Source organism: Balaenoptera physalus, assembly GCF_965194825.1.
Source record: "Balaenoptera physalus genome assembly, chromosome: 2".
NCBI classification, from domain to species: Eukaryota; Metazoa; Chordata; class Mammalia; order Artiodactyla; family Balaenopteridae; genus Balaenoptera; species Balaenoptera physalus.
In genome coordinates this window covers 43,691,713-43,719,271 of record NC_138883.1, presented here as the reverse complement: position 1 = coordinate 43,719,271, position 27,559 = coordinate 43,691,713, and the positions used below count along the sequence as shown (strand labels likewise).

The 27,559-nt window shown below is 39.8% G+C and overlaps 1 protein-coding gene and 1 long non-coding RNA gene across 4 annotated transcripts in view; one reads left to right on the top strand and one right to left on the bottom strand.

Annotated features, from left to right (window-relative positions):
* CCDC198 (coiled-coil domain containing 198) overlaps positions 1-16,376 on the bottom strand; it is a 33,070-nt gene extending 16,694 nt beyond the window's left edge. For 2 of the 3 annotated variants that reach the window (XM_082450483.1, XM_082450484.1), the window contains exons 1-2: positions 15,149-16,376; positions 12,702-12,784 (exon numbers count right to left, since the gene is read on the bottom strand). In XM_082450483.1, the coding sequence (XP_082306609.1) occupies positions 12,702-12,784; positions 15,149-15,371 (306 nt within the window). In that variant the 5' untranslated portion in view covers positions 15,372-16,376. Of the gene's footprint in view, positions 1-12,654; positions 12,785-15,148 lie in introns of those variants that run through there. The other variant, XM_082450485.1, reaches the window with a different exon arrangement.
* The window catches only part of LOC309655395, a 206,610-nt gene that overhangs the window by 38,042 nt on the left and 141,009 nt on the right, over positions 1-27,559 (top strand). The gene's annotated exons all lie outside the window — the stretch shown is intronic.

The following is a 27,559-nucleotide window of genomic DNA, read 5'->3' as shown; positions in this document are numbered from 1 at the left end:
TGCTCATGGAACATTCTCCAGGATAGAGCATATCTTGGGTCACAAATCAAGCCTTGGTAAAGTTAAGAAAATTGACATCATATCAAGGATCTTTTAAGACCACAATGCTATGAAACTACATATCAATTATAGGAAAAAAGCTGTAAAAACGGGGCTTCCCTAGTGGCACAGTGGTTGAGAATCTGCCTGCCAATGAAGGGGACACAGGTTCAAGCACTGATCGGGGAAAACCCCACATGCTGTGGCACAACTAAGCCCGTGCACCACGACTACTAAGCCTACGCTCTAGAGCCCGCAAGCCACAACTACTGAAACCTGCACACCTAGAACCCGTGCTCTGCAACAAGAGAAGCCACCACAATGAGAAGCCCACGCACTGCAACAAAGAGTAGCCCCCACCCACCACAACTAGAGAAAAGCCTGCATGCAGCAACAAAGACCCAATGCAGCCAGAAATAAATAACTTAATTAATTTAAAAAAAACTGTAAAAAATACAAACACATGGAGGCTAAAAGATATGCTACTAAATAACCAAGAGATCACTGAAGAAATCAAAGAGGAAATCAAAAAATACCTAGAAACAAATGGCAATGAAAACACGACAACTGAAAACCTATGAGATGCAGCAAAAGCAGTTCTAAGAGGGAAGTTTATAGCAATACAGTCCTACCTCAAGAAACAAGAATAATCTCAAATAAACAACCTAACCTTACACTTAAAGCAATTAGAGAAGGAAAAACAAAAAAACCCCAAAATTAGCAGAAGGAAAGAAATCATAAAGATCAGATCAGAAATAAATGAAAAAGAAATGAAGTAAACAATAGCAAAGATCATTAAAAATAAAAGCTCTTTCTTTGAGAAGATAAACAGAATTGATAAACCATTAGGCGGACTCATAAGGGAAAAAAGGGAGAAGACTCAAATTAACAGAATTAGAAATGAGAAAGAAGTAACAACTGACACTGCAGAAATACAAAGGATCATGAAAGATTACTACAAGCAACTCTATGCCAATAAAATGGACAACCTGGAAGAAATGGACAAATTCTTAGAAAAGCACAACCTTCTGAGACTGAACCAGGAAGAAATAGAAAATATGAACAGACCAATCAAAAGCACTGAAATTGAAACTGTGATGAAAAATCTTCCAACAAACAAAAGCCCAGGACAAGATGGCTTCACAGGCGAATTTTATCAAACATTTAGAGAAGAGCTAACACCTATCCTTCTCAAACGCTTCCAAAATATAGCAGAGGCAGGAACACTCCCAAACTCATTCTATGAGGCCACCATCACCCTGATACCAAAACCAGAAAAAGGTGTCAGAAAAAAAGAAAACTACAGGCCAATATCACTGATGAACATAGATGCAAAAATCCTCAACAAAATACTAGGAAACAGAATCCAACAGAACATTAAAAGGATCATCCACAACGATCAAGTGGGGTTTATCCCAGGAATGCAAGGATTCTTCAATATACAGAAATCAATCAATATGATACACCATATTAACAATTTGAAGGAGAAAAACCATATGATCGTCTCAATAGATGCAGAAAAAGCTTTTGACAAAATTCAACACTCATGTATGATAAAAACCCTCCAGAAAGCAGGCATAGAGGGAACTTTCCTCAACATTATAAAGGCCATATATGACAAACCCACAGCCAACATCATTCTCAATGGTGAAAAACGGAAACCATTTCCACTAAGATCAGGGACAAGACAAGGTTGCCCACTCTCACCACTATTATTCAACACAGTTTTGGAAGTTTTAGCCGCAGCAATCAGAAGAAAAAGAAATAAAAGGAATCCAAATCAGAAAAGAAGAAGTAAGGGTGTCACTGTTTGCAGATGACATACTATACATAGAGAATCCTAAAGATGCTACCAGAAAACTACTAGAGCTAATCAATGAATCTGGTAAAGTAGCAGGATACAAAATTAATGCACAGAAATCTCTTGTATTCCTATACATGAATGATAAAAAATCTGAAAGAGAATTAAGGAAACACTCTCATTTACCATTGCAACAAAAAGAATAAAATACCTAGGAATAAACCTACCTAAGGAGACAAAAGACCTGTATGCAGAAAACTGTAAGACACTGATGAAAGAAATTAAAGATGATACAAATAGATGGAGAGATATACCATGTTCTTGGATTGGAAGAATCAACATTGTGAAAATGACTATACTACCCAAAGCAATCTACAGATTCAATGCAATCCCTATCAAACTACCAATGGCATTTTTCACAGAACTAGAGCAAAAAATTTTTAAATTTGTATAGAAACACAAAAGACCCCGAATAGCCAAAGCAATCTTGAGAAGGAAAAACAGAGCTGGAGGAATCAGGCTCCCTGACTTCAGACTATACTACAAAGCTAGAGTAATCAAGACAGTATGGTACTGGCACAAAAACAGAAATATAGATCAATGGAACAGGATAGAAAGCCCAGAGATAAACCCACGCACATATGGTCACCTTATCTTTGATAAAGGAGGCAAGCATATACAGTGGAGAAAAGACAGCCTCTTCAATAAGTGGTGCTGGGAAAACTGGACAGCTACATGTAAAAGAATGAAATTAGAACATTCCCTAACACCATACACAAAAATAAACTCAAAATGGATTTAAGACCTAAATGTAAGGCCAGACACTATAAAACTCTTAGAGGAAAACATAGGCAGAACACTCTATGACATAAATCACAGCAAGATCCTTTTTGACCCACCTCCTAGAGAAATGGAAATAAAAACAAAAATAAAGAAATGGGACCTAATGAAACTTAAAAGCTTTTGCACAGCAAAGGAAACCATAAACAAGACGAAAAGACAACCCTCAGAATGGGAGAAAATATTTGCAAACGAAGCAACGGACAAAGGATTAATCTCCAAAATATACAAGCAGCTCATGGAGCTCAATATCAAAAAAACAAGCAACCCAATCCAAAAATGGGCAGAAGACCTCAACAGACGTTTCTCTAAAGAAAATATACAGATTGCCAACAAACGCATGAAAGGATGTTCAACATGACTAATCATTAGGGAAATGTAAATCAAAGCTACAATGAGGTATCACCTCAGACCAGTTGGAATGGCCAGCATCAAAAAATCTACAAACAATAAATGTTGGAGAGGGTGTGGAGAAAGGGGAACCCTCTTGTACTGTTGATGGGAATGTAAATTGATACAGCCACTATGGGGAACAGTATGGAGGTTCCTTAAAAAACGAAAAATAGAACTACCATACAACCCAGCAATCCCACTACTGGGCATATACCCTGAGAAAACCATAATTCAAAAAGAGTCATGTACCAAAATGTTCATTGCAGCTCTATTTACAATAGCCAGGACATGGAAGCAACCTAAGTGTCCATCAACAGATGAATGGATAAAGAAGATGTGGCACATATATACAATGGAATATTACTCAGCCATAAAAAGGAACAAAACTGAGTTATTTGTAGTGAGTTGGATGGACCTAGAGAGTGTCATACAGAATGAAGTAAGTCAGAAAGAGAAAAACAAATACTGTATGCTAACACATATATATGGAATCTAAAAAAAAAAAAAAAAAAAAGAAAATGTTCAGAAGAACCTAGGGGCAAGATGGGAATAAAGACACAAACCTACTAGAGAATGGACTTGAGGATACAGGGAGGGGGAAGGGTAAGCTGGGACAAAGTGAGAGAGTGGCATGGACATATATACACAACCAAACGTAAAATAGATAGCTAGTGGGAAGCAGCTGCATAGCACAGGGAAATTAGCTCGGTGCTTTGTGACCACCTAGAGGGGTGGGATAGGGAGGGTGGGAGGGAGGGAGATGCAAGAGGGAAGAGATATGGGGACATATATATGTGTATAACTGATTCACTTTGTTATAAAGCAGAAACTAACACACCATTGTAAAGCAATTATACTCCAATAAAGATGTTAAAAAATATATATATATGCATGTATGTATTTATATGTATTATAAATATTTATATATATTTACATGTATATATTTGATTAATACAATTTATTTTTTAGAGAGATTTAGGTTCACAGCAAAATTGAGCAGAAGGTACAGAGTTCTCATACCCCCATCTCCATACACACACAACCTCCCTACTATCAACATCCCTGACTAGAGCGTTACATTTGTTACAGTCATTGAGCCTACACTGACACATCATTATTGCTCAATGTCCATGGTTTACATTAAGGCTTACTCTTGATGTTGTACATTCTCTGGGTTTGGACAAATGTGTAATGACATATATCCACCATTGTAGCATCATATAGACAGTTTCACTGTCCCCCAAACCCTCTGTGCTCTGCCTACTCATTTTTCTCTCCCCACAAACCCCTGGCAACCACTAATATTTTTACTGTCTACACAGTTTTACGTTTTCCAGAATGTCATATAGTTGGAATCATATACTATGTAGTCTTTTCAGATTGGTTTCTTTCACTTAGCAATATGCATTTGTGTTTCCTCCATGTGTTTTCATGGCTTGATAGCTCAATTCTTTTTATTGCTGAGTAATATTCCATTGTCTGGATATGCCACAGTTTATTTATCCATTCACCTACTAAAGGACATATTGGTTGCTTCCAAGTTTTGGCATTATGAATAAAGCTGCTATAAACATTCGTGTGTAGATTTTTGTGTGGATATGAGTTTTCAGTTCATTTGGGTAGATAACCAAGAAAAGTGATTGCTAGATTGTCTGGTAAAAATATGTTCAGTTTTGTAAGAAACTGCCAAACTGTCTTCTAAAGTGCCTGTACTACTTTACATTCCTACCAGCGATGTATGAGAGTTTCTGATGTTCCGCATCCTTGTCAGCGTTTGGTGTTGTCAGTGTTCTGGACTTTGGCCATTCTAATAGGTGTGTAGTAGTATTTCATTGTTGTTTTAATTGCAATTCCCTAATGACATATGATGTTGAATATCTTTTCATATGATTACTTGCCATCTGTATATCTTCTTCTTTTCTTATTCTCTTGACATTGTCTATCACAGAACAGAAGTTCTTAATTTTAATGAAGTCGAGCTTATCAGTTGTTTCTTTGGAATATGTATTTTTCAAAGCTCTCCAGAGGATTCTAATGATTTCCTAGGGTGGTGTCCACTGGCCTCCAGACTCCCTCCACTCAGTAAAGGAGCTACATCAAAATAGACCAGGGAGGATTTGTTTGTGGAGCATTATTGAAAAATTGAGTCTGAAGAAGCCTGCTATTTAAATATTTTCGGCTATTTAAAATAGTCTATCCATAAGTTCTAGGGAAAGCTTTTTTTTTGAAAGTATAAATATATATGATTCTATTTTCAGCCTCATTTTCAGTTCTGATAATTGTTAAGTAGTAAGTATCTTTAAGTACTCTCTCCAGGCAATGACTTTCTTTCTGGCCTTTGATAAGAACCTAAAGAATGCCATTCCTCCACAAAGGGCACTAGATGGCAGTAGCTAACATTGCAAATAGGATCCCCTGGTTAAATCGTTTGCACTTGCCCTGAGAAGCACTGCAGAAAAAAGTGTTGGAAAATTGGCATCTTCAAACAAACCAGTCAACTGAAATTGCCTCAGAATTCTGGGTTCATATCAGTGTTTCTTTTCCCTGCCTGGGAAGCAAGATGCCTCACTTCATCATCTTCAGAGAGAATACAATGGGAGGAATTACTGGAGAATTGGTACAATGATGCCTGTTTTTATTTCATGATATAAAAAATGATTTTTTGTCTAAAGATTTCTGGATTATTTGGCTTCTCAAACAAAACAAATGGTCAGGATATCATTTGGAGTGTCAGCTAGGAGATTCAGGAAAGGAGATTAAATCAAGCATAAGGCACAGAGCCTGGTGACAACCACTAATCTGAGATGATTACTTCTGTTTACTAGCAGGAAGAGAAAGGTGGGTAGGAGCAATTCGAAGAACTGTAAAGTTTGTTTGGTATCATGACTTAAGAATGTGTCTTTTAAGTTTCTGAGAAGAAGGTAAAGGTGTCCAAGATAGATTGGAGCAAGAAACCATAAGGCCAAGTAAGAATTTCCAGTCAAGGCATTGCAGTGAGTTCACATTTCAGTAACATTCTTTGATTCAAATATCCAGCAATGAAAAATAAAACATAAACCAAAAAAGATGTGGTCAGGCTTTAATATAAGAAAAATATCTCTCTGGATCAGAAAATGGAACAGAAAACTTGGGGGAAGCTGCTTCATAAGGCATTTAGGGCTCCTGATGGCTGTGAGTTATTTCTGTAGGCTAAAGGAGACCTCAAAAATGCTCCATATAAGAAGGGAAAGTAGAGCCAGGCTCACAGGGGCCTGAGTTTAAACTCAGGGGCTGAGTTGTTCTCACCTCTTTCCCCAGTCCAAGAACTGCATCAAAACGTAAGCCGGAAGATTTGTTTTACAGGCATTATCAAAAAGTTGAATAAGAAGCTAAGACTTTATACTTTATAACAATAAACTTAAAAGCTTAGGTAAATGGATAATTTTCTGGGAAATATAAGTTAACATAATTGGATCAGGAAGAAATAAGATACCTATAAGATATCTAAATCAACTAAGAACCATTCTTTTACTAATTAACTAAGCAGGAAAATTTCTCTTTCCCCAAAATTCCAGGTGGTCAAAGATGGTTTCACAGGCCTGTTGTATTAGATTTTTAAGGAACAGATAAGAACTATGTTAAATCAAATGTTTTAGAGAACAGAAAAGAGGGAAAGGTAATCAACTCCTCGTATAAAACTAGTATGACCTCGAGAAAAAAAAACTGGAAAAAGACAGCATAGGGAAATTATAGAACAACTCCACTTATGAAAATATCAGTAGATATAAAAATCCTAAGCATATAAAATTCAGCAGTGTATTTATATATGTATCTCATGACCAAGTAGGATTTATATCAGGAATGCAAGCATGGTTCACATCATAAAATCTATTAGTGTGATATATTAGGTCAACTGGTTAAAAAGAAAATCCATAAGATCATTTTAATAGATTATTTACTAGATGGAGGAAAAACATCAATAAAATTTAACAGTCATTCCTGGGAAAAACTCTTAGCCTACTAGGAATAAGAGAAATGAGAGAAATGTCCATAATTTAGTAAACAGCATTGTGCCAAATATCTTCCATTTGTTTCTTCAGATCCACTTATCACATTTCTCTACCCTGTTCTCTGCCTATAACGAGTAAGCAGTTTCTCCTGCCTTCTGGCTTCCCATTGGGTTAAACCGCTAAAGAATCCTGGTAGGAAATCTGAGAGAAGAAAGAGAATGAGGTCAGGATATTTCTTCTTCTATCTCTCTCCCTGCAAGGCATGTTGGGTTGGCTGTGTCCCACTGTTCCTCTCAGAGCAGCTCCCTCTACCTCACTCTTCCCTTCCAGGTTCTAGAAGTCCCTTGGCCTAGATATAGCTACTTCTCACTGCCACTAGTGGTTATTGCAATACCCCCTCTGGTTCCCTTCATCCAAACCTCGGTACAATTACCTGTAAAGAAAACTTCCCTGAATTGTCCTAATTCGAATGTACCATCTGTTTCCTTTCGGGACTCTGACGAGCATCTATCAAAATCCTATTGCTAATGTATTTCGTTTTAGAACCAGTTCCGTTAATGTCACAGATAAGGCAAGGATGTCCATTACTACTGCTTGTGTTCAAAATTGCAAGGGAAGTTTTAGTCAATGCAAAAGTCAAGAAAACCAGTATAAGGAACAATTGGGAAGAAAGAGAAGAAATTATTCCTGTTTATAGAAGATATTATCTACATAGAAAGGAAGAATCTATAGACAATTAGAATTACCAAGGTATTTCAATCAAGTTGTGGAACACAAAATTTAATACACAAAAATTATTAGCTTTCTTTTTTTTTTCTTTCTTTTTTCTTTTTGGCTGTGTTGGGTCTTTGTTGCTGCGCGCAGGCTTTCTCCAGTTGCGGCGAGCAGGGGCTACTCTTCGTTGAGGTGTGCAGGCTTCTCATTGCAGTGGCTTCTCTTGTTGTGGAGCACAGGCTCTAGGCGCACGGGCTTCAGTAGTTGTGGCACGTGGGTTCAGTAGTTATGGCTGACAGGCTCTAGAGCACAGGCTCAGTAGTTGTGGTGCACGGGCTTAGTTGCTCTGCGGCACGTGGGATTTTCCCAGACCAGGGATTGAACCTGTGTCCCCTGCATTGGCAGGTGATTCTTAACCACTGCGCCACCAGGGAAGTCCCCACAAAAATTATTAGCTTTCTTATTCACCAGTAATAATCATTTAGAAAATTAAATGGGAAAAACACCTCATTCATTGTAGGATGAAAAAACCAAATGAGATATTTTGGTGGCCAGTTGTATGTGTCAACTTGGCTAGGCTACAGTGTCCAGTTATTCAAACACTAACCTAGGTGTTGCTGTGAAATTCTTTTGTAGATGTGATTGAAGCCAATAATCAGTTGACTTTAAGTCAGGAAGATTATTTTAGAAAATCTGGGTGGGCATGATTCAATCAACTGAAAGGCCGTAAGAGCAAAGCTGAGGTTTTCCAGAAGAAGAGGAAATTCTTCTTGTGGACAGCAGCTTCACCTCATGCCCTACAGTTCCAGTCTGCCCTTCCTGACGGCCTGTCCTATGATTTCAAACTTGCCTTGCCAGTCCACCTCCACCGTCATGTAACCAATTCCTTGCAATGTCTCTTAATATATGTCTCCTTCTATAGGTTCTGTTTCTCTGGTTGAACCCTGACTGATACAGGTATCGAGAAACAAACCTAAAAATATACCACACAAGGCCCCTGTGGAGAAATTATGAAACATTATTGAAAGATCTAAAAGAAAAGGTGGCTAAATGGAGATTTACGTCATGTTCATGGTTTAAAAGACTCAGTATTGTAAACTTGGTTAATTTTCCCCAAATTAATCTATTAATGCATTCCAGTCAGAATACTGACAAGGTTTTTTTGTGGAACTTGACAAGAAGATCCAAACTTTACATGGAAGAGCAAAGGACTGTAAATAGCAAAGACAATTCTGAAGAAGAATAAGGTGAAGGGACTTGCCAAACTAGATATTAAGACTTAGCTTAAAGGTACATAATTAGGACAGGATGGAATTCCTGTGGATACACAAGTAGGCCAGTGCAACAGAAGAGAGAGCTCAGAAACAGACTCATTAAGATCTGGATATTGGATACGTGACAGAAGTAACATTTCAAATCAGTGGTCACAATGGATGATTCCATAAAGAGTTCTGGGGCAATAGATTAATCAAATGGAAAAAATGTAAAATTAGATTCCAATTTCACGCCTGCATACAAATGAACTTAAGATGGATTAGGATCTAAATTAAAGATTACAAATTTTAGAGATAAATAAGGATATCTTTATGAACTTGGGGAGTTAAAAAATTTCCTTGAGAAAATATGAGATACAAAACATAAAGATTAAGATTGAGAAATCTGACAACATTAAACTCTTTGTGTACACACACACACATACACACAACAAAATGAAAAGGCAAACCATAGATCGAAGATACTTGCAACACATATAACTAACAAAGGACTACATCTAAAATATATAAAGAACTGTCACAGATCATAAAGAAAGAGATCATAGAAAATGGGCAAAGGATTAGAATAGGTAAGGAAAGAGAATAAGTTTGTGACAAATTGTCTAATACCTCAAAGAGTATAATGAAATCATTCAGGTCGGAATCACTCTCCTTATCCCTCACCAGCCGTCTTTACGCTCATCTTTCTCTTCTCTCCATTCATTCTTTCAACACTGATTAACACATACTTAGTGATCACCCTTTATGTGCCAGCTACTGTTCTAGACACTTGGATATTAGTGAAGATGACAGACAAAAATCCCTGCCCCTGTGAAGATTATATTCTAGCATTGAGGTGGAGTGTGGGAGGTGCAGGTAGTAAAAAAAACACACAATGAACTTAACACATAAGCAAATTGCTTGGTGTGTTAGATGGAAATAAGCGCTCCAGAGAAAAGACAGTGAAGGGTCAAGGGAATCAGGAGTGCCAGAGTAAGGGCTACAGTTGTCAATAGGCTGTCATATAAGCCTTATAGGGAAAGTGAGCTTTAAGAAAATCTTTGGAGATGAGGGAGTCATCCAAGGAGATGACCTGAGGAAACTCTATATGTGGGGTGCGGTGGAAGTGGGGGACCATCTCCACCTTAAGCTGGACCTGAGATGGTTGGATGAGAAGGTGAATCACCCAGAAGGGACGGTGATGATCAACTCTTCAACATGGGGCAAGTACATTTGATTCAGAGTTCCCTGGCAGAGCTTCTCAGATCTTAGCCACTCTGAGTTGGAGAACCTTAGTTCATGACCTGCTGTTTACTTGAGTAGATGTGCAGGAAGTGGAGTATGCCAAATATGAAAGTCAAATTATTTAGGATGCAATTAGATTTGGTTTAATAATTAAAAATACTTTTAGAATTTTCTTTGGCAGAGGTTAGGCTATTAATTAGCATGTCATGGGAACCCAGCATTTATTATTCTCTCAAAAATCCATTTGTGGTAGAAAATGTGCTGAGCCTCATTTGTGAAGATAATTATAGTTTATATCTTTGGGAGTGTCTGCCAAGTTCCCAGTGATTTCCCTCTTCTCTGGGAGCTGCCTCTAGAATCTATGGGGAGTGGCATTTGGTGGGGAGTGGCATTTGGTGGCGGGGTGGGGGGCTTCCCTGCGCACATTTCTACTGCATGAGCATATTCTCTGGTCATAGCTCATTGGAACAGAGCTAGAATCATGAGCAAAACTGAGCCAATAGCATCTTTTCTCCCAGGAATTTTGAATTAGACCCAAGAGGGCCAGACTAGTCTGTTTGGCTGGAATTATAAGATGCGAATTCAAGGTGGCCATATTTCACCAAGCGGTCTTGAGGACCAGAGAAAGTCGACCTGCAAGGAGAGATTAAAGCAAATGCACAGAGAGAGTTCTTCTGCCTTTCAGGTTCCAAGACATAGCTCTTCCCTGAAGTCTAGATGCCTCCCAGCTTTTGAGTTCCTTAAAACACTCCTATATCCTTATAATTTATCGCATTGGTTGCTTTGGCTAGTCCATTTGACTTCTAATACAGTGATGCTGCAGGTCTGAAATAGCAGGGAGCTCACTTTGATTTTTTTTCCCACCAGGGATAATGGGTCTCATTCATTCATCTGTTCATTCATTCCTTTATTCATAAACTTTTGAGGGATACATATTAAGTGTTAGTGACTAAATATGTAACACTGAATGAGATGTTTTTATGCTCAAATAATTCATCTTGATTCTTCATTTTTAAGGTGGTTGGCTGGGATGTGGGGAATGCAGTCTTTGACTCTGAAATACCAAATTTCTCTTTTTGAGTTTGATTGACTTGAGAGAATCAAAGCCTGACTTTAGCTTATTCTGGGTTGATAGATATAAAAAAGTACTTTGTGAACTATAGGCTGGTACATGGATATTTTTCACTGGTTATAGTAATATCTTCTATTTGAGTTATTTGGCTTAGAGTCTTCACAGGAATATATATTAAATGAGCTCCTTTGAAAGGATACCTTTGATTTAGGAATAAAACGTAAGTTTTTAAAATTGCCACTTTAGCTAGAGATATGCTCAAAAATTTAAAAATTATATATCAATTTGATAGAATTACACTTTATTTTCCAGTAACTAAGCAATATTTTGAGGTTTCTAATATTTTGGGAAAAGATACTTTTTCTGTGTGACCAAAAGATATAATCACTTCAAATAATGATTGTGAGCTTCTGGAGAAGACAGGTAAATAAAAACCAACGTTAAAAGAAATAATCCCCAACAGATGAGCTCAAATACCCCTGGGATTAGTCCAGACACCTGGGTGAGTTGTGTAGCAGGTGGGGTTTAGTTCCAATTCCCTTTTTCAAGTATCAGTGGTAGATCCTGCTCACAAGAGAGCCCCAAACCTTCCTTTTAGCTGATGCTCAGTTTTAAGGACCCACTCAGATCTCTTTCCCCTTCTAGGATGAGCGTTCTTAAAATTTATAGTTCTCTACAGGGAATTCATTAAATATTTATTAAGGTGAATGTATTTAAAGCTCTTGCTTTGCTGCCTTGAAATCCAATGTCCTCAGTTTAGACAACTAGTTAACATTTAGAACGATGAAAAGTTAGGGGTAGAAGGGCTGTTGAGATCATCTATGCCGATGGTTAAGAGCACAGGCTTTGGAGGCCTGGTTGATATGTGGCTCCTGTTGTCCTTGGGCAAGTTACTTAATCTCTGAAGCACATGTATAAAACAAAGATAATGCTTCCTTTCTCATAGAGGAGTATGAGGATTAAATGAATGATGTAGATCATTGTTGCTTAGAGTGTATCAGACTTGTAATAGGTGGTAATTGAATAGTAGTAGTGGTTGTTACTGTTATTTATTACAGTGATTTCCCTACAGTCATCCAACTAATAAGTGCAAGATTCAGGTCCTCTGTGCCCCATTATGTTTATGTCTTTAGTACTATACTTCCTTCTTTTGGTGGTGGTCTTAAAAGTGAAATCATTACAAAAGGAAATCCTAAAGAAATATGGTTTTTGCATTGACAACATTCTCTTTAACAACACTGTCATTCTCATTAGCTTAGTCATTGTCAATATCCCTCTTCTATGATTATAGTTAAAAAGGGATGTTACCATTAAATCCAAGAAATTCCTTATGAAGCCTTTTAAATGCATCTTACTTGAAGTCTTCGGGGTGGATGCCTTTTAATAATACTTGTTTCTCCCTGTTCCAGTGGGATGTCAAAATACATGGCCCTCGGTGCTTGAAGGGTTGGAGAGAAACAAAAACAAACCATTAAAAACAATTTACTATTAAATTAGACTGGTCATTAGTTATTAGACTTTGTTAACACAATTTTGTATCTTCAGTCCTATATGTCTAACCGATAGGTTGAATGTGGAAATGAAACACATAAAGCAGGGGCCCTACATAACTGCAAATGATAAAATATTAGCCTAGACACAGGACTTAATTTCTGCTTTCATCATTTCCTCCCCAGGTTAATATTTAGAAGAAGAGCTGCACAATTAACAACGTATTGAGTGCAAGTGTTATTCAGACATAGAATTTAACTTGGAAAATAGAAACTTATTGATTTGTTTTAATTTCATGAAATCTCCCTCAAATAAGTAGGAAATCAGAAAACATATAGCTTTAAGAAATGAAAATAAGTTCTCTTTTCAGATAAAATGGATAAATAGATGGATAGGTATTAGACAGAGAGATGATAAAGAAATGGAGCTTGAGTGTGTAATAGGAGTATGCAACATTTAGCATTGAATGTTCCCAATTAAATAGTCCCCCCAACTAGGGAAATGAATTCCCACAAGTTGCTACTATAATACAACATATCAGTATTCTTTCCTGATAAAATAACCCAGGGCTACAGAGTTAAGCCTCATTAGGAAACAGAGAAGCTCAGGAGATCCATATGGATTTCATTTTTCAGTTTGATTATCCTGGGCTCTTGGGACTACTACCATGACCAATGCTACATGAATGACGTTCTTGTCCTTTCCTCTTAACAATCTGGAAGCATTCTGATTTCTAGATTGTTGTGTAGACTATCCTGTAGTGCCACTTTGCATTTTAAATGGAAAAATCCATGGGTAATTATGTGTTTCTATCCTTAAGACATTTGAATGATCACCTTAAGAACTTCTCTATGTCCTTATTTTCTTTCAAGAGATGCCAGTATATTGAGCAAGACCAAAAACATGTTGGATTTAAAAATGTAAATATTTTCAGCAAAATTTTTTTCAGCAATGTGACTACTTATTTTTATGCCATGATTTGAGTAATATCACCCCGTTATTTAATTTGATACTGCTGAAATGGCATAGGCTGTGTTACTTTTACCCCTGATTTATAGGTGAAGAAAACTGAAGAAGTAACTTGTCCAAAGTCATACTATTTGGTATTTGGTGGAGCTGGGGTTAGAATATGGGCGCCTTGAAAACAGTGTTCAGAATGCTTACCATCCGTTGTTATTTATTTTTAATGAGATTTTGCAATTTCAAAAATGAGAACATTTCCCAGTTGGGACTCTTAACACGTTAGAATCAGCTTTTACCTGTCAGTTACCAAAATCTTAAAACTCTAGATGGAAGGTTTGGGTAAAAAAGGAATTATTCAATGAAACTAAGAGGAATATTCCTACTCGCATGCTTAGGAAGTTGAAAACATTAAAAAAAAAAAAAAGGGCCATATAGAACCAGTCAAATGTTGTCAGTTCTGTAGAAAGTAGCCATGAAAATCATTCTAGGTAAGAGCTACTAGGTGCTGAAAGGGAATATATGGCTTTATGGCCAATAATGGGAACTTATTTGTGTTAATAATCCAGAATGTGAAGAAAAGAAAAAACAACATGCACATATATGTGTGTGTGTATATATATATAACATGTACATATATATATATATATATGCATGTATCTCTTCCCAAGTTAGAACATCAGTTTAAGTATCATCTGTTTAAGTATCATCATGGTTGTCATAAAACATTCTATGTCTTGTAAAATATCCCAGGAGAATTTATAGCCACTTCTGGCTCAGAGCTTCCAATCATAATAGGAAAAATTCTCTTAGTTTTGCATACGACCATGAAGAATAAGGGGCTGGGGAGAGGGTGCCCCATCCGCTCATCTGTACTGCAATAAATCAATTCAATTTGGGGTGGTTTCCAAATTCACATCACAATGGATTCACTCCTAAAGTACTGCTTTCAAAACAACAAAGCCTGATGCAAGAAACAGTACTGAAGAGAATGATTTAAATTTAGAATCTAACTGAAACATATGATTGTCCTAATTATCACATCTTTATCTATAGAATTTTAATTGCCTGGCAAAGCTAGATATAAACATCCAAAGCACTATAAACCAAGCTGACACAAAATGATTTTTTCCTTCTCATGTGAAAAGCCCTTAGTACACAGTTTACACACCTATTCTAATGTGCCCAGAATACTTACAACTGACAAACATTGTCTCCCTTTGAAGGATGTTCTCTTATATTTCAGTAATTTAGAAACTTTCAGAGATTATAGAGATAGACAGTCAGGTAAATCTATCAATAGCGCTCCTTGGCCCAAATCCACAAATCTCATGCTGGGTTTTACATTTACCTGCAGAATATCTTCCATAACAGGTCTCTCTTAGAGGTGGCAACTGCCCTTCCAAAGCTTTATTCCGTTCCTGCAGTCTTGCAAATGAATATGAACTCTTTTCTTCTGGATTCTCAGTGAATACAAAGTCCACAGGGGCGGCTGAGGGAGTCTCTTCCTCTTTGTTTTGCAAAGGTGCTACCTTGGTCACCCTTGGGTGAGCCTTAGAGTGGCTCAGGCCCATTTCACATTAAAAACACTCAGTGTAAAACCATGAGGTTAGTGGTTTGGGGCCTTTAATATAGCTTGTTTTAATCAAGGGATTTCCGAAGTTAACCCAGCTCTAAAGCAGTCGTTTCCTTCAAAACATCTGTGTAGCTTTATTTCACTACACACTAACACTGTGGCCACTTCCTGGGAGGCTGGTTTCCATGGAGACTGCCCTTCAACTCCTACTTTGCCATTTCAGACCCAAAGAATCCAGTTAAACATTGACTTGGTTATGCTACTTTCTGAAAGACTCAGTGGTAGGAAGAGAAACCACTATTGATCATTAAACAAATCCCTAACACCAGGAAGGCCATTAACAGAGATGGAGAGCAAGGGTTCAGAGGTCTTAAATTTGACCCTTTCATTGGTCTTAAATTGGACCCTTTCATTGTGCGTACCTTTAAACATCATTTGTAAGAATTACCAACTGAGAAGAGCTAAGTCATCTTTGGAAATGACAGGAACTAATCATCTAGGGCTTTGTTAATCTTTAATCTTAATTGAAGAATTTATCTTCCAAATAGGAAAGGAAACAGCAGAGTAGCTAAAATAATTTTTCTGTCAATAATTTGAATTGCCTTTGAAGGAAATGAATACATTACAGGAGGGCAGGGAGACAATAGCACTTTTTTCCTGGGGATGAGGGGACAAACTTCTTGAATAAATAGTTCAAGTAAAACTCAAAGATAGCCTATTCAAAGATAGCCTATTTACTATGTTTAAAAAAATTGAAAAAAAAAAAGACTGAAAAGCAATGTGCTGAAATGTTGAGCAGTGATTTTTGAATGTTGGGATTATGGGTGATTTTTATTTTATTCTTTATATTGATACTTAGAACTCACTTTCAAGTTCTAATTGTTCATGACCACAGATTGCTTATGTTTTCATCATATCCATACAGGGATAGAGAGAAGTTGAAAGAAATTTATTTTTCACTTTTGTAAAATTCATTTTGTAAGATGCTAATATGGGTTTGGAAATTCTTGTAAGCCAATAGAGGTCTTCTAAAATGAAGCCTGAGTTTAATTTTCTCCTACTTATTCCCTTTGCATTTTACACACAATTTTCTCTGTGGCAGAAAGACTTGTAAGAAATAATCATATATTAATAGTATCTGCAAACAAAACTACCTCTGCTAACTAGAGACTAGTTTAATTATAAAGATTAAAATACTTGAACAATATCTAGTCAGGTTTATTTTTGGATACAATTAGTTTAAGTATTTCTAAGGGCAGGCGAAAGTATTGCAAACTGACAGATGAACTAGAAATTATACTGGAAACTGTGGACTTCATGGATCTGGACCAGTGAGAAAGATTCAGTTCTCATTTTTTGCCTTATTGTTATTTAATTTCAAGAGACGTATCTGTAGAGAATATGAGCCTCTGTAGAGGAAGTTGGGTAGTTGTTGAGGAAACAATGAAAGAAATGAAGATTTATACCACATTTTTTTCCATTTATCACTAGCCACTTCCAAGCTTTGAAACCTGTGCAGATTACTTAACCATTCCATGCCTGAATTTTCTCATCTGTAAAATGGGGTTAATAAAGATACTTAATGAGGAATGAATCAATTAATTCCACTTATAGCTCTTAGAATAGTACCTGACACACAGCAAGCTTGAAGTAAACATTAGCCAGTACACTTGTCCTCCTGAGGAAGTAGTGCTACATGTAATAGGATAGTCCTTATCACCCATTGGTCAGAATCCATTAAAATAGACATATTCCTGTCTAAAGGAGTTTATACCTAAGTATGGAAAAGACCAGTGAGGGAAGGGTAAATTAATTGGGCCTATTTAACTGGGAAAACAAACAATGCTTAAGATCTATTATTTAAAAAGTCATCATGTGCTTAAAAGGGGTTTTTAAGAGTGACAGAGAAAAATAATTTCAATTTCATTAAAAGAGGAAAAGGAGAAGTTAATCTCACCTATGGAGTTATATATAAGACAATTTCTTAACCACAAGAGTTGGAAAACATTAAAAAGCTCTCATTCACAAAACCTTGCCCACTCCTCAGACTATCAGTGATACTTTATAATGATTCTTCCCCAGTTCAAGACTGGTTATGAATATGCAAGATAGTGTGTAAAGATGATTAAATATGTTATTTGTAATACTCAGAATTCTTGAATGTGAAATGAGAATATAAGTATATAAATCTATTAAGATGAGGCAGAGAAGGGATTAAACTTTTCTAAAGCTGAAGATAATGCCCAGAGAGAACTTTATTAAGACAGAAGGCACAGAGAACGGAGAAGGGGGTGAGGTGCCGGAGGAGATGGAGAGGAGCAGGGACCCTTAGCCAGGGGTGCCATTTGCACATGTGAGGTATGGAAGCCCCAACTCAGGGTGGCTCCATAGGCAACCTGACCACGCAGTTCCCATGAACTTACTAACCCTGCGCCTCACCTCCTCTTCAGCCTTTAGATCCAAAGGCAGGAAGGAGAGGCAAACGCTATAATACAAAGCTGCTTTCTGCAGCCAGAAATCTCTGCTTTTGTTCTTGGTTCAGTCTTAACTTGAGCAATACTGTTAAGGAATCTTGTTTAGTGAATTTAAATTCTATAGAAACTCAATGCACATTCATAGGAGATAGGTGGATTTTCCTGTTCTCTAATAAGAGAAAATTTTGCATGTGAATACAGAGGGCTGAGCTGGGTAACAGAGAGCAGGTTAGGTGCCCTCTAAGTTTCCTTACAACCTTTTCCAGCCCGACTCACATGACAGTATCTCCTCAGAGTCAGCAAGACTAGAGCATTTTTTTCTTGTGTGGAGACATTACCTACCTTGTTCGTAGGATTGTGATTTGATAGCTCTTGCCATAGTTTTGATGGACTTTCCGGGGTCATCCACACTCTCTTGTCCCCCCGCCTATTGGAGATTAAGAGGCTGCCATGGGGGCTTCCCTGGTGGCGCAGTGGTTGGGAGTCTGCCTGCCGGTGCAGGAGACGCGGGTTCGAGCCCTGGTCTGGGAAGATCCCACATGCCGCGGAGCAACTAGGCCCGTGAGCCACAACTACTGAGCCTGCGCGTCTGGAGCCTGTGCTCCGCGACAAGAGAGGCCGCGACGGTGAGAGGCCCGCGCACCGCGATGAAGAGTGGCCCCTGCTCGCCACAACTAGAGAAAGCCCTTGCACAGAAACGAAGACCCAACACAGCCAAAAATAAATATAAATTAATTAATTAATTAATTAATTAAAAAAAAAAAAAAGAGGCTGCCATGAAGAAAGGTAGATTTCCCGCAGGTAGCTCACCAGGTACTATGTGAATCAAGCAGCAAGTAGTGACTGCTCTAGCAATAGGCTCTAAGCAGCTACAGACAAATAGAAAACCATACAAATGTTCAGTGGCTGTTTATAGTAATCTGTAGTAAATTTTAAAATTTATACAACCTAATGTTGGACAAATGAATTTCTTTTTTTAATGGGCTATGGGCATATCCATTTGGATGTTTTATATTAAGCAGATGGTGAATGCGAAGGTGATATTCCCTGGAATAGGATGGTGGTGATCTGGAGTCAGGTTGGTTAAATTGCCTTTTGATCCTTCAGCGTAGTATTTTCTTGGAAAAGTTTCCGACAGGATTAAAAACAACATGCGTATAAATATTCCTTAGGGTTGGATTTAATTTCACACATGGGTTAATTACTATGCATTGGCCATTCAGTAAGTGGGATTTAAATCCTAAATGTTTACAGGATTCCTAAATTATACATTTAATAAAGTTATAGTCTTTTCTGCAATTGATCTGTAATGAATAAGCAATCACAAGAGGCTTTTCAGCCATGTGAATTACATGTTTGGATGCCAACTAAGCAGAGCTAATGTATGATCCAAACCTTAGTTTTTCTACCAGTGATTATTTCCCTCTATATTTATCCATACATTTGGTGTGAGAGTGACAGTCCAACCAGACCTATTTGGTTTGGAAATGCTAAAGCAAAGCAAATGGAAAAAATGTGAATTGAGGCTTCTTGTATAAACTGTTAAATGAGATCAGTTGAATCAAATTTGTATCTCTACACTTTAAATGCAATCTGCAAGTGCATCACTGAATTAAATGCTAAAACCAAACCATCACATACCTGCTGCTCTGAAGACAGCCAGTGTATGAGTTTCTTAAAATGCATTGCTAGTGGATTTAACTTAGGTCAAAGAATTTTTGTATATTTTATCTCTCATTGGGAGAATATCAGCTTTTGGTTATAATAATCCTTTTTAAGACATCTTTAGAAAATCTTTTTTCTCTTCTTCCTTCCTTGAAATAAGATTACATTTTAACTGTTAATCCATAGATGTTTGTCTCAAGAATTTACATTGAAATTTAACCTTTAATACATGGTCTTTATCTGGTCTAAACCAGATAGAGTCACTCAGGATATAGGCCTAAATCGATTAACATGCATTTTTCCCCCCTTAAGGCAAAAAGCTTACTCTTGCAGATGTCTACTAAAAACAAATTATAGAGTTCCTCTTTTTTTGAGAAATTTAAATTGTGGACCCAGAGGTGAAGACGTGGGATTCTTTCTAGCTTTCAAGGTGCGTAAGAACAGGGTGGAGAGGAGCGTGGTGAAACAGATGTCCCAAAGTTCAGGGTGGGCCAAAGTGGTCCCAAGTGTCACTTCAGCTGGTGTCATCAAACTAAATGCTACCCGGCCAGAGTAGTGGCCCAGCTCAGAAATCTCAGTTGTCAGAGAACAACCCTTAAAAAACCCTGTGTTTTAAGGTGCATTTACTCTGGGGTATGCCCAAATCAGGGATGTCTCCCTGTCCTGGGAAAGTCTGTACCTTGATTTTTTTTTTAACTGCAATGAGATGAAATTTAGGGGGCACCGAGTAAAGAGACCTTCCCTAAAGATTTCCCTTTCCCTCATTCCCCCTTTTGTTACTTTTAATAAATGTGATACCCAGCAATCCTGAGAGGCACCCTCACTTCTCTGGACAGACTCTTTACCTGTCCAGGTGTCCCAGGAACCCCGATCTGGCTTAGGTCACTGGGCAGTGCAGTGAGGACAGAGGGCTTCCTGTTACCTGGGGCTGAGCCCCTGCCCATGCAGTCCAGTGACCACCCTGACCTCCTTTATTACTTTCCTTGGGGCAGAAATTATATGTCCATGATGCCACCCAGTCTTAACTCTATGATCTCTTTAGGGACTCTTGTAAGGCATGTTTCGGCCTTTCTTTTCTTTTCTTTCTTTCTTTTTTGAAAATACAAACAGAAAGCAAATCGGCATGATTGCTAAACAAAGGGATAGAGGCAAAGGATTTCCTAATCTTAAATTTACTTCCTTGCTACCAGTTTGTAGCCGAGATACACATCATGGAGTGTCTTGCTTTACAACAATAGAATAATGCAACAATAAACTCAGTCTGTTTATTCCATCTGCTTCTCACGAGAAGGGAAACATTATTACCCAGAAGTGTTGGGGGGATGATCTTAGGCTCCACTGGAAAGATTTTTGCAAGGATCTTCCATCATAATATCCACTTGGACCCGTACTCTTTCTGAAGTAGTTCCAAGGGCTGTATACAAAGCCTTGACAGCACGCTGGCCAGCTGCCTGGTCGTATTGCTTATGGCTTATTCTGGTCTCATTAGCATGCCTGTGGGCACTGCTGTCGAAGCAGGGCAGCGGGCTTAGGATTCTCTTTATTAGAGCAGTGCAGTTTCCCACGGGTCTTTCCAGGGCTATCTCTGTTATCCCGAGGAAGGTAGGTCCCTGGGCGCCGGATTCACAGGCAGCCAGATACTTCCTCAGACCTGCATCCCTTCTAGATGTTCCTTGCTACAACTGGCGTGATGTCCTCTGCAGGACTTTACTCTTTTTTTTTTTTTTTTTAAAGTGTTGAAGCTCTAACATGGAATAGTAAGGAATTATTTTTATTTATTTATTTATGACTGTGTTGGGTCTTCGTTCCTGTGCGAGGGCTTTCTCTAGTTGCGGCAAGTGGGGGCCACTCTTCATCGCGGTGCGCGGGCCTCTCACTATCGCGGCCTCTCTTGCTGCGGAGCCCAAGATCCAGACGCGCAGGCTCAGTAATTGTGGCTCACGGGCCCAGTCGCTCCGCGGCATGTGGGATCTTCCCAGACCAGGGCTCGAACCTGTGTCCCCTGCATTGGCAGGCAGATTCTCAACCACTGCGCCACCAGGGAAGCCCCGGACTTCACTCTTAAACTTCAGACATCTCCAAGCGGAAGGCAGCAGTTAACTTCCATGTGCCTGTTTGCAGCCGTGGTGTCTACAGTGCATAAGCTCTGCGTAACAGGATCCCCAGGTTATCTCCAGCTTCCGTGCCTGTTGCTCCTGTTGAGAAGCAGAATGGGGAGGCTGCTGTTGAGGAGGAGAAGATGGAGGCAGTCCACTGTGACGGGCACTACAGGGGGAGTATCTCACATGAATGAGACACGGCCCTTGTTAGTCTTACTGGATAAAACATCTAGCGCTGGTAGTGAAAAGTCAAGGACTGGGGCAGAGCTTGGATCTCTAGAACCATACGAACATTTGCAGTTTAGCAAGTATTTCAACAGCTTCCTGCTGCCCTTAGGGTAAAATCCAAACTCATTTATGTGGTGTCTTAGTTTGGGTTCCCTCGGACAAAGCTTCGGGCATAAGCGGTTTATTTGGGAGTGGTCCTAGAACTCCCAGGTGGTGTGTGGGGAGCTAATTCAGGGAGGGGGAAAAAATCGAATAAGAGGGGCTGTATAATTTAGCTTGTTCCACTGTGCTGAGTACACTTTAGTCCTGCTGTGGATTTCTGGGAAACAGTGTCGAACACATACTGCAGAGATACCCCAGCAGACAGGCGAGGGAGCTGGGATATCTATACCTCCACTCCTGTCTGTCTCTGATGGAGAATTGCTGAGGGGAGGGCAGGGCGGGTTGTTCATTCCCTGGCACTTCCAGCTGTCCATACGCCTCAGGTCAGGGCAGGTTCTAGCAGTCAAAGAAAGCCCTGGGGGGAAAAGAAAAAAAAGAAAGAAAGCAAGCAAGCGAGCCCTGGGACAGAGTGATGAGTGCTGGCAGCATGCCGTGAAATGGTAGAGGCCCAGGAATTGGGGTGGGGCACCGTCTCCTCCACACGCTCTTGTATATTCCTGCACAAGCAGCCCTCTGGCGCCTTTTCCAGCCTCAACTCAGGAACAGGTAGTATATGAGGGGGCTTTGTGTTTGGGAGGTGATACTTGCAGTAGGGTGGGTTAGGCATCATTAAGTAAAGCAGCTGGTAAGCGGTCAGTAGGAAGGCCCAGTAGCATCAGGCGGCAGCGCATAAGCCACAGGATCAGTTCAGTTCATCCGCGGATCTCTGCTGTGATACTAATAGCTGCTGCTTTGGAGTACTCAGTATGCCCATGCACCATGCTAAAGGCTTTCGTGCATTTTCTCAGTTAATCTTCACAGCAGCCCTGTGAAGTAGAATGCATTATTCCCTTTTCGCAGGGAAGGAAATAGGGCTCAGAGAAGTTCAGTAACTTGTCTGAGGCCACGTGCCTATACGTGGCAATGACCAGATGTAAGTAAGCCCTGCTGGTCTGACTCCACAGCCCTTTGTTTTGTTCTGTTTTTGCTGCTGTTGTTGTTGTTTTTGTTTGTTTCCTGGTTGTTATATCTCTAAAATGTCAAATCTTTTCATCTAAAGGAATCCTCCCACCTTTTACATGCCACTAACTTGCTGAAAAAAATTAGTTGTCCTGGGGTGTGTGCATATTCTGGATCTGATTGTTTCTTCCTGGTGTCATTTAACTTGTCCCTCCAGTCTCCGGATTTTCTGTAAACCGGAGTTAGGTCTAAAGGCTCCTTAGACGCGGGTTCCATCATTTAGTGACCCCGATTCTAGCTGGTCCAGTACACAGCATACTGCATCCACGGCGAGGCTGGGAGCTAAGGTTAATCAGTGGGTTCAGGATGCGACAGTGGATCCCTCCATTGCAAAGATGCTTCCCCCCCTTACAATCAGTGAGTCATCCGTGGGTGATACTTTCAATGCCCGTGCTCTTAACCATAATATAATAGAACTATCTCAACCCCAGAGTTTCAAATTAGATATGGTGATGCCAAATCTGATCCCACCAAGGTGCCAGCCTGAACTGACAGAGGAGTCTCAGACTTCAGACAGCCTTGGCCTTTGTTTAAAAAGAAATGGAGAAGAGGCAGGCTGTCCCCTCTTCACTTCTCTAGACCTGATCTTTTCAGGTTTCAGGTGGAGATAACAATCAGACCCTCGAGGGCTGCAGAGGTTGAGCCCCAGGAGGTCAGGACAGGAGGGGCTGCCTTGGGGCCCAGGATACCAGCGTGCCTCTTGCCGTCATTCCAGGGCCTGCCGAGTAGTAAGGGCAGCCCCCCCTTTCCTGCACTTGCCCAGATTCATTCCAGATGATACTGGGCCCCTCTTTGTCTCTCATGCCAGCCGCCACAGGTCCCAAACAAGCCAAGAAACTGCCAGCTTCCAGTTCCAATTATGTTAAATGGGCCTATTAATGCAATCAGATCTGGTTGAGCACCAGAATAAACCCCAAAGCACCAAGTGATTTGATGACATTCCCACACACTCGGCTCTCATTAAAGCTCTGCCTGGCCTGGTGAGCTGCCCTACAACAGCCAGATGTGTCCTGGGGGCTGGAACTCTACAGGGAGAGCCCAAGGCTGAGTTGCTGCAGCTGCTCCCCTGGGGCCCCTGAGGCAGTCCCCTCTGGCAGGGCCTCTCATTTTCCCGCGCCATCGCTTGACATCTGGGTCCAGGGAAAAAGTTCACGGACGCCCTCCGCTCTGAAAAAGTGAGATGCAATCAGTAATAATGTGGTTTGCCCAAAAGGGCAAGCACATGGGTCTGGAGCATGTGAGTGCTGGGCGACCCCACCTGGAAGGGACTCCTAACAAACTTTCCCTCACCCCCAAATCTTGCCAGGTCAGCAAAAGACACGTGGAAAGATCTTTAAGAGAGGAGAGTAGTTGTCGAGACTTTTGGTCACATTTCTGATCTTATTTTGTTCCTGGAGGGCAGGAAAAGAGTTTGCATGGAAGAAGCAGGCTTTTAAGGAAGAAAAAAAGATTTTAAGCTAAATGAGGATGCAGTGTGAACAGTGGAAAACTGGCATAGGCAGCCATGTGGGCAGGGGCGCAGGGAAGTTGGTGTTTAGAAGATTAAGATCCAGGAGGACTCCTTTTGCATTTGGAGGGACAGGGCCCTAGAAAACAAGCCCACGAAGTCAGATCCAGAACAGAGAGTGGCCAGCTGCAAGACACAGTGGGGTTAGCACATGTAGGAATCTAGAGACAGGCTGCACTTTAGGTAGTGTTGAAGAGATGGGTAATCCTTATTTTGGGAGGACTTATAGCTTTCGTTCTTGTCAAATGTTTTCTGAAACTTCTAATCTTATAGGGGGAACCAAACCCTTCAAAGGATATTCCTATTCAAAACCCTGAATTTCATCTTTATGGATATCATGATTAATGTGATGCTTATCTGCTTTTTGTTATTTACAATAATAATAACTAGCATATAATGAGCTTCAATTAGGCACAAGAGACTCTACAAAACTTCTTTTTTTAATTTCTTTTTTGTATTTTAATTTTTATTGGTGTATAGTTGATTCACAATGTTGTGTTAGTTTCAGGTATACAGCAAAGTGAATCAGTTATACATATACATATATCCACTCTTTTTTAGCTTCTTTTCCCATATAGGCCGTTGCAGAGTATTGAGTGCTATACAGTAGATCCTTATTTGTTATCTGTTTTATATATAGTAGTGTGTATGTGTCAATCTTGATCTTCCAATTTATCCTTCCCCTCCTTACCCCCCAGTAACCATAAGTTTATTTTTGACATCTGTAACTCTATTTCTGTTTTCTGCAAAACTTCTTTTATGCACTATTTTATTTCTTACAACAACCTGACAACGATGGTCCCATCACTGGCCCTGTTTTACCTGTGAGGAAATGGAAGCCTGGAGAGACCAAGTCACTCATCCAGAGTCCCATGGCGTGGATTCACTAGGGTATGAATTCCAGCACTGTGACTTGTCTAGAACCCTAGCTCTATCTGTCTCCTATTGTGTAATAAATCATAAATCCACGAAGAGGAGCAACTCTACCCTACCCTCATCTTTGTACCATCTCTCACCTCCACCGTCTACATACTTAATCCAGAACCTTCTATATAACAGGCCCGTGTAAGTGCTTATTGGAAGAATGGATATCTCACTGGACTTTCCTTCTCTTCTGCACTAGGCTCTGGCGAAAGAATTCTGGGTTTTTAATTAGTGCTAGGTCTTCAAATTAACATAAAGAAAAAAAAATCCTTAAGTTCTCATTAAGCTCCTAATGAGCTTTATTATAGGCACAAAGAAGACAGCAGTGACCATTTTGGGTCTTGCAGCTATTGATCTATAATTGTCCCTATTGTCACGTGCATCGTGAAGACTCCAGTGAAGCATTTTGAGCCCCTGCATTTGAAGAAAATCTTGGACGCAGAAGCTGCTTTTTAAAAGCCAAGATGTGTGTTGGAGGGAATGTGCCATAAGGACTGGGGCATGCCCCCTACCCAGAAAGCTGAAGGACCACTCCCTTCCCTTGTGTGGTCCATGCTGCATCCATCCCCGCATCCAGGTCTCAGCTGCAACCTTTACTCCCATCTCCGGCCCTTTCACCAAGTCTGCTGACGAGGACACCCATTATGTCGAGGGGGAGCCTTCCTCACTTAGAAGGGGAAGGAGTGTTCCAGTACACTTTGCAGCCTTTATTTTATTTTATTTTATTTTATTTTATTTTATTTTATTTTATTTTTTAACATCTTTATCGGAGTATAATTGCTTTACAATGTTGTGTTAGTTTCTGCTGTATAACAAAGTGAATCAGCTACACGTATACATATATCCCCGTATCCCTTCCCTCTTGCGTCTCCCTCCCACCCTCCCTATCCCACCCTTCTAGGTGGTCACAAAGCACCGAGCTGATCTCCCTGTGCTATGCGGCTGCTTCCCACTAGCTATCTATTTTACATTCGGTAGTGTATATATGTCAATGCCACTTTAAATGGAGATGATTTCCAGCTGCCACTGAGTTGGTGGACCGGCCTGCTGGAAGCCAGCATGGTCTGGAGCTACTCTGTCATGTGTTTGAACACTCATGATGAGGTACCATAATGGAAGATATAAAATCAATTGTGTTACAACTATCAAACTGAGTAAAAAATCTCCACACACCTGGAAAGACTACCAAATGGTGAATCATGATGCCCCTGTATTAAGCAATACTTGACTCAGCCCATTCCAATAGAACAAAAGGGCTTGGAATATCCCTTGAGACAGGGTTTCACCTATGGGCCATGAGGCCGCTATGCTTGAGAATTTCTCATTCTGAGTCATTTGGGTCCTGGCTTCCTCTGTGGGAACAGCAGCCGTTTCTTTTTGTCACATGACCTGATTGAGAGGCAGGAGCTGAATAATTGAGAGCTTAGACTGAGAAGCCAGCTGCCTGCTTTGAATCCTGGTTCTATCACTTTCTAGCTGTGTAACTTAATGTCTCTTCATGCCTCAGTTCTGTGTTGTAAAAAGGGAATAAAAATGCTTCTTATTTCACAGTGTTATTAAGAAGGTTAATATGTGTGAAGCACGAGAAGAGTGACAGGCATGGTAAATCTTTATGTGTTAAGTAATAATAACAGAAATAATGATGATGATGACGGAAATAAAGCTTTACAACTCTATGAAACAGGCAGCTTTTATTTCTACTTCAAAGACAAGGAATTGGTGGCTCAAAGCAGTTTCTAAGCTACTAAGAGATAGAGTCTGGATTCCAAACCATGATCTTACCCACAGCACCTCCCTAGACCCAGTTTCCTCAACTATAAAATAAGGGGGCAAGGCGGCTCTGAGGTTCCTTTCAGACCCTAACATTTGACAAACCCACTGCCTTCTGGTCCTGTGCTCTCGACAACATCTGCAGTTTCTCTATTTCCAAGGGCTTTCCCCTTCCAACTTCAAATATGCCCAGATTGCCCTTAGTCTAAAACTTCTTCATTGCACCTTTCTGTCTGTGCCAGCTTCAGTATTCCTCTCCTGTCCTTAAAGTTAGAAGGTGTAGAGACCATTCCTACTAATCACCCATCATCTCCCTCCCTCTGCAGTCTTTTTCTCACCTCTACTGCTCAGCTTGTAG